This window comes from Podarcis erhardii, assembly GCF_964252035.2.
Source record: "Podarcis erhardii genome assembly, chromosome: 1".
Taxonomy (NCBI): domain Eukaryota; kingdom Metazoa; phylum Chordata; class Lepidosauria; order Squamata; family Lacertidae; genus Podarcis; species Podarcis erhardii.
The window spans coordinates 68,265,697-68,273,462 of NC_138497.1; the positions used below are offsets into that span (position 1 = coordinate 68,265,697).

The window sequence follows — 7,766 nt, forward strand, 5'->3', positions numbered from 1 at the left end:
GACAGAGATCTGTAGCCAAAAAACAACAACCCCTGAAATCATAATAATCTTTCACTGCAGCCTTCTTCAGGGAATACAAGTGCAATCCTGCCCATGTCTAGTCAGAAGTAAGGCCCATTGAGTTCTGTGAGACTTTCTCACAGATAACTGTGTATTGCAGGGGTGTAGGACTCCAACTCCGTCAGGCCCCAGTCAGCAAGGGCAGTAGTGAGGGATGCTGGGAGTCGTATTCCAACGCCTGTAGAGTCACATGTTCCACACTCTGCTGCACTATGAAGGCAGCCTTAGTCTTTGCCAGTAATGCACATTCAGAACTCCCACTATAGTTATTAAAAAGCAAAATCAAATCCTGAGAATTTCCCATACATTTTTAATTCAGAGCTTCAGTGAAACTGATCTTATAAAAGTCCTTTAATCATTTGGTCCAGTTTCTTGTCTTTGGATAATTTCTATGATGTGCGTACATCATAGACAAGGAATTTCACAAAGAAGCCACATATGTAAAAAAGCACTCACAGACATAAGTGCTTGGTGGGAAAATGTTAATTTATTATGTAAGGTGTTGCTTTTTGCTTTCTATTCAACCATTTTGTTTTGTTTTATTTTAAAGAGAAACAAAGGGGCCATCCATTACAGAAGGTGAAATGTTGATTTATATAATTGTCGTTAGGAAGATTCATTATACCTTTCTGCAGTGGTGAACACAAAATAATAGAATGTGAAATTAACTCTTCTTCACCCAAATACTAATTCTCCTTATCCTCAGCCAGTGCTTTTGTGGAGCTGTAGATTTTATTCGAAGGCATTCAATGTCACCTTTATTAGTCTGATCTTCCATTTCAAAAAATCCAGACTTAAAATCCCCAATTCGTATGAAGGATAGGCATGTTTGACGTTCATTTAAGTGGACTTTGAGCCTGCCCTTTTCTACAAAACCATTATGAAGAATGTCTGTGCTATGTTCGGCTGACCCTGTGTAAATCTGAATCTTCTGGGGAATAATTGGGTTGTCAAAAACAATGGTGAAGTAGCTTTTTGCTGTCACATTCATACCCCAAAAGACACCCTTTCCAGGGGGACACACATTGGCCGGTTTGTAATTTCCATATATTTGCATGTTTGTGAAACAGGAAGCAGTAAGGGCATCGCCCAAACTTCCAATGTCTTCATAAAACTCTGAATCTGTGTGTTGTACTTCCAGCTCGTGAAATGAAGAAATTCTCCCTACGTGCTGGAAGAGAGAAGGCCAATAGAAAATAGTTTCTCCTTGCATTTTGGTTTTATGAAAATATGTCATGAGCCAGTCCGCGGGAATAACATCATAAAACATCAAGAGAAACCGAGCTAGTTTGGTGAGATCAGAGCTATGATAGAGCTTCCCTATGTAGCCTAGCCTTGAAAATGCTATTGTGGTCCAGGATTCCTCCATCGTCCTTAAATAGCTTTGTATAATGGACACAAAACCAGTGGCACAGGCAGTGTCATCCTCTAGCATCAAATAATACTGAGAGAGATTGGCACAAAAGTTAACTAAATAAGCGTAATCTACATTCTGTTTAGATTTATATTTGATGTTTTTGCCCCAAAGATCTACTTTCAGATTGTGCACAGGAGGGTAACTTTCTAGAGAGCTTTGTATGACAAGCAGCCTTCCTGCTTTCACATGCACATTAAACTGAGCCTTCATCTCCTTGGCGTTTTCCTCGTTCAGTTTAGAATCGTTATTGGCTAGGTATATAACTACGGTGATCAGATTTAATTCTTCTTGGCGGCAGTGACTGAAAATGGAATCAATTGTCTTCAGCAAAAGGTGTTCCTTCTTTTTGTGGAAAGAAGAGATTCCAATGGTCAAGAATCCTAGAACAAGTAAAGACTATAAGAATATTGAGCATTTATAGAGCATTTTGTATGTTCAAAGCACCGGGTGCGTTATTTGAATATCACCACAATCTTGTGGCTTTATTATTATTTATGTCAGCTCCCCATCTGCAATATGGGCAGGCCTTTTTTTCCAGCTGGAACTCACTGGAAATCAGTTCCTGCACCTCTTAGGTGGGCACCATTGCCATTCTAAGAGAACAAGGGAGGCATTCACTGTGAGTTCCAGCACCTCTTTTTCTAGAAAAATAGCACTGAATATGGGGGTGAGAGTGTAAGCTCGATCTACAGCAGCATGAGTCGAATTTTTCTTGTGCAACACTCCTTTCCTGGCTGTCTTCTTTCCCACTGCCCCTCCCCAAAAAGCTGGTTCTGGGGGTGTAGTTGGGGCTGCTGCAAATGAGCAGTAGTGTCCTTGGAGTTCATGGCAGAGACTCCTTCATGACTCAGCCTTCTGGCAACTGTGCAAGACCAGCCCTCCTGTCCATAAGATGCATGCCAAGATCCTGCGTTTCATCATCTCCTGACCAATTAACACACGCCTTTCTCATGGTTACCTCTTTCCAAAGCAAACAGGTGGTTTCTGGGGTGAAAACTCAGTGTGGCAGATCATGGGCGTGATTAGGTTATTTCTGCTGACTTTGCTAGAACATACTTCAGTAACCACAAGCTATGTCTTAAAGGCCTGCTGACCATTTAGATCCCTGACCACTGGCTGGGGTTGAAGGGAGTTGGAGTCTAACAACATCTGGAGAACCGCTGGTTAGCCACCCCTAATATACAGTGTGTTCAGGGCTAACAGCTATTCTAAAATGCATTTGTTAAAAATTGACATAGAAAATGATCTCAAGGAAAATCATGATGAGGCAAATCATGTATTTAGATGGGTTACCAGGCAGGGATGCGGGTGGCGCTGTGGTCTAAACCACAGAGCCTAGGGCTTGCTGATCAGAAGGTCGGTGGTTCGAATCCCCACAACAGGGTGAGCTCCCATTGCTCGGTCCCTGCTCCTGCCAACCTAGCAGTTCAAAAGCATCTCAATGTGCAAGTAGATAAATAGGTACCACTCCGGCAAGAAGGTAAACAGTGTTTCTGTGCACTGGTCTGGTTCGCCAGAAGCGGCTTTGTCATGCTGGCCACATGACCCGGAAGCTGTACGCTGGCTCCCTCGGCCAGTAAAGCGAGATGAGCGCCGCAACCCCAGAGTCGGCCACGACTGGACCTAATGGTCAGGGGTCCCATTACCTTTTCACTAGGCGGATGATGGGAGACTTATTTATTTTTACATTATTTCCCTCCACAAACCATTAAGGTTTCAATTCCCCTCGTAGTTACTTACTCTTTATTGAAGGAGGTGATCCCAAGAGATATTTATACTGAATAGGTAAGAGACCTGTAGCACTTTCCATTACACTGAAATCTGGATTCTTCTTCAATATAATATTTTCTGAGTTGATTGTCTCCATTTTATCTGTATCCTTAAATATAACAACAGTAGACTGTTTTTTATATCAGCTGTGAGGCTTCCTTTCTCATAACTCCATCACTGTGTGAATCCTATGTTATATTATTATGCAGAATTCTATACCCTACAAGATGGCATATCCCATTCCTCAGAAATTCTGCAACTAAGCCCAATATGCAGCATGCCTTCATCTGCTTTACCCCATCTTGCATTTTAGATTTTAAACCCCCGAAGGCAGGGTTAGGTTCTCTTGCAAATTGCAAAGCTCCGTCCACTCTGGTAGCACTATAATAAAATATAGAAATGAATGGTATTGTTCTGAACAATGGGCTGAATCCATAGATGACCATGCAGAAGAACTAGTAATGCATCCCGTAATTTGATGTACACACACATTGCATACACAGCTATTAGCTTTCCACAGGGCTTAGCTTATTGTCCAAGGACTTGGGAAGGAATAGACTGTCAGGTAACCAGTATGTGCAGCATGCAAGGACTTTGATAATCAATAATATCACTTCGAACCTGGCATATCAGCTGAGGACAAGTGCTCAGGAAGAGGGGAGGAGTCCACAGAGTTCCATAACCAGGTGTCACCGTGGGAAAGACTTTCTTACCCATCTCCACATAATCCACCACTTCCACTGATGGAGCACTGAATATACTTTCAAGAAATTTCAATTCTCAGTCAAGAATATACAGTGGTACCTCAGGTTAACTTAATTTGTTCTGGAGGTCTGTTCTTAACCTGAAACTGTTCTTAACCTGAGGTACCACTTTAGCTAATGGAGCCTCCCGCTGCCGCCACCACCCAATTTCTGTCCTCATCCTGAAGCAAAGTTCTTAACCCAAGGTACTATTTCTGGGTTAGCGGAGTCTGTAAACTGAAGCGTCTGTAACCCGAGGTACTATTGTACGGGGAAAGGTGCTTCCATAAGTATCCAGCCGAAGCTGTTCGGGGCTGCTTCCTCACCTCCTCTGGAGATGCATCATCACATAAATGTTGTGTGAAGTGCAAATAACCTCATGGGGAAATCCTACCGACAACTCTTTGTTACCTACCTTTAATTCAGGTGCTTCCCATTTGGGACATTTGCATGTCTCCTTGCTTTGTTTCCAAATAATAGCACACAATACAATGGAGAGTCCTAAGAAAAAGCATAACCTAGAAAAGTTCCCCCAGTAGCAGGCTAGTGACTTCTTCAGGCTCCTGTGCACCATTGCCATTTCCCACCAAGGGCCAGTTTAAATGGAAACGGCCAGTCTTAATACTCTTTCTACGGCAAGAAAAGGTTCTGAAATGGAAATGAAAATTATGTTGTTTCAATATATGCACATTTTTTTAAAAAATGTGTTCACGCTGAGCAAATGTTTTAGAAGCAAAGTGATACAAAATTCCTTTTTGTTAAATCTGGGTATACAGTGATATTATGATCACAGTGATATTATGATCATTTAGAAACATTGCAAAATCAGCTTCTCGCTTGGGTGTGGAGCGCAAGTCTACTCAGGATTTTAGGCCAAATTTAGACCTTATGTAAGAACGCTGAATTGGGGTTGCTGCAGATTGCTGGAAAGAACATCCACACTGGTTACAGAGGAGCAAAAAGAACTCCTGTCAACAGGTTTGCATAGAGATGTTGCTGAGCTCCTTAATCCCTTGCCTTGGAGTATGAACCTTGGTGACTCAGCTTGCTTACTTTAAATATGAGATGAGCATTAAAACCCTCTGAGCTCTTTTCTGGCTTGGGTTTTATGAAGAACTGAAGTAGTCTCTACTAACCAGCTATCCCCACGCATGCTGGTATCCAGTGCCTCTTCCCCCCACCCTGACTACAATTCCCCTTAATGTTTTTATACAGTAAAGTATATGTTTGTCCTATACAAACAATAAAGTGTGTTCGTCCTTTTAAGGAAACACAACAGGGCTTACCAAGTGACTCAGCTCACTAGGTACTTCTGCATCAACGATTGTGCAGGAACAGAGAGGGTATAAAACAATTGTTCTCCTCCTTATGAAGCTTTGGGTCAGTGGCATCCTTCAGGGTCTGGTCTGGTGGGGCCCAACTGCAATTCCTCCTCTCTCTTCCCAGAAGCCTCCAACTGCTACAGAACCTGTCAGCCGATCAATAGAACTAGAACCTTCTCCTACGATCCTCTCCCACCACTGCTGCTGGATGGACTGGTGTACCTCAACACCACGTGATAAGGTAGCTCTTACGACTTTATCTATGACCTGTATGAGATACCTGTTGTCCAAATATTTTCTCCATTCCAGTTGTTTTTTAAACAGGAATGTTATTTCCCTCACACACTTCTAGAACTCCTATTTCTGCAGTATTGTGCAAAGCACAGGGCCTTCTATTGAGCTATGGACCTCCCCGCATACAGGGGTGAATAACTGCAGGTCCAGGGAACAAATGCCAGCCCTTCAGAGTCTCCCCAGGCCACAGCCCTCACTGACTCCGGCAGGGCTCTGTCTTTGAGCTCTGGCAAAGACTCTTCCTTACCTGGATGGAGGTGTGAGGAGATAGATAGATAGATAGATAGATAGATAGATAGATAGATAGAGAGAGAGTGCCAATGGCTGTACAATGAAAAGAGTTTCATCTGTTCCTCTGCCTAATTTTGCCTCTGGTCCCACCTACCACTGGCAGGCAGCCCAGGAAGGCTCCTCAGGAACAAATGTGTCTCTTGCTCTGAAAAAGGTTCCTCATTCCTATCATAATATGCACATAATAGTGAAGGCTGAAAGCTTACCTTCCAATGCTCTGCACCCCAAACATGGGACACCATCTTCTGGGTCCGAAATCCCATGTGAATCATGTGACCCATGTGAGATCAAGGACCCGGAAAAATGCTTTTTGGGGCACAGTGCCCAAAAGCATGCATTTTGGGGTGCCATGTGAGATCGCAGACCCAGAAAAAAAATTGTTTTTCCTGAGTGAAATCTTGGCCCCAAATCACATGAGAGCAACATGCCCTAAATGGCCACCATGCTCTCACAGAAAAAAGAGATGTCCTGGTTTTTCCAGGGCAGTTGACAGATATGTGAAAGTGCTTGTATTCATCTGTTGGTGGGATTCAACTAAGTGGTTGCAGGCATGGAACAAGGTCTGTTCACAGATAAGCAAATGGACAGTGTCTTGGACATGAGAGCCACTCACCCACAGGGCCCCCAGCTTATCACAATTGGCTGTTGCTACCTGTATGTGTACAATACAGTCACTTCAGCCCTGATCGGGCATTTCATGTACACCTGCAGACACACGTACACTTGTAATCCTCGATATGTGAAGAGGAAACAGCACTTAAGCCTTACCAGTTGTATGTTGCCAGGTAAGGGACCTCTAAAAAGAGGACCACAAACCTACCCTTTTCACTCACAGCGCTCTTCCCACAGCAAGTCTCCATCCCTGTAGCATGTAGACTGTGGGCATAAGACTTGTTCCTGGAAACATTTTAAACATTTTTTAAAAAGTTAATCTGTGTATGTCCATCAGCGCCAAAGGTCATTTGTGCTAACAAGTCTCCAGTGAGGCCTTTCCACTTCACCCAAATGCCAAGTCAGTAAATCAAGCCTAATAAGGATGTTTTGTGCTGCCCCTTCTGGTATCCGAAAAATAAGAGTGAGAGAGTGTGTGTGTATAAGAGGACATCTCCAATTCCTCAGGTTCCAACTAAAGAGCTTGTAAGCAGTTGCCAGCCGATGACAGCTAATAAGCCAAACTCAGATGCTGAATGCACAGGTCTAGCCCAACACCCCTGCTGAGTCGACAATCTGGAATTTGGCTTCACTGCCTGTGGCTTTCAAGGATTTCGACAGATGCAGCACATTGATTTCATGTTTAAAAGGGACCCCTGCTGCGGCTTCCGCAGCTTGCTCTATTGCCTTGGGAGTTAGGCGGCAACATAACACACAATAGGAGTGATGCCACTCAGCAATTCTGTGCTTATAAACAACATTCAGTGTTTGGGAACCTGGGATTCCAGTCAAAAGGGCATCAAGATTTTTTGGCACTTTCATTCCTCCCATCTGCAACAGGAAGCCATTTCCCTCTCCTGTATGAAGCCACAAAATTCTTTATAATCGCACTTATTTCTCTCCCTGGCCCCCTTCCCTATTCCAGGAGTGTCTTCCTTATCAACTTGGTTGAATTAAAATATTTAGCCTTCCGTTAGAGGGCTGTGATGCACTTCATGCTTCAAAATCAACAAATTGTAAGGTGAACTTCATAGGCAGCAGCTTTTTCAGATGAAAGAAAAGAGAGGCCTGTGGGCCTTAAGAGATTACCAGATTTTTGTACACCCTAACTTTTTGAGGGATTACAGTTCACCTCGTCAGATGGAAGCACTGTTATAGGCCTGGCAGGGTGAGTCTGGGGCTGAATCCTGTCCCACCATTATACAGTAATGACAAATG

General features: G+C 43.4%; 1 protein-coding gene across 1 annotated transcript; it reads right to left on the minus strand.

The window, feature by feature from the left end:
• Positions 1-525: 525 nt before the first annotated feature.
• LOC309345859 (alpha-1,3-mannosyl-glycoprotein 4-beta-N-acetylglucosaminyltransferase C-like) lies at positions 526-5,466 on the minus strand. Its single transcript, XM_081869307.1, has 4 exons — positions 5,277-5,466; positions 4,406-4,638; positions 3,218-3,356; positions 526-1,857 (listed from the first exon to the last, which is right to left on the minus strand). The coding sequence occupies exons 2-4, from the start codon at positions 4,568-4,570 to the stop codon at positions 725-727; spliced, it is 1,437 nt and encodes a 478-aa protein (XP_081725433.1). The 5' UTR covers positions 4,571-4,638; positions 5,277-5,466; the 3' UTR covers positions 526-724.
• Between the last annotated feature and the right edge of the window lie 2,300 nt (positions 5,467-7,766).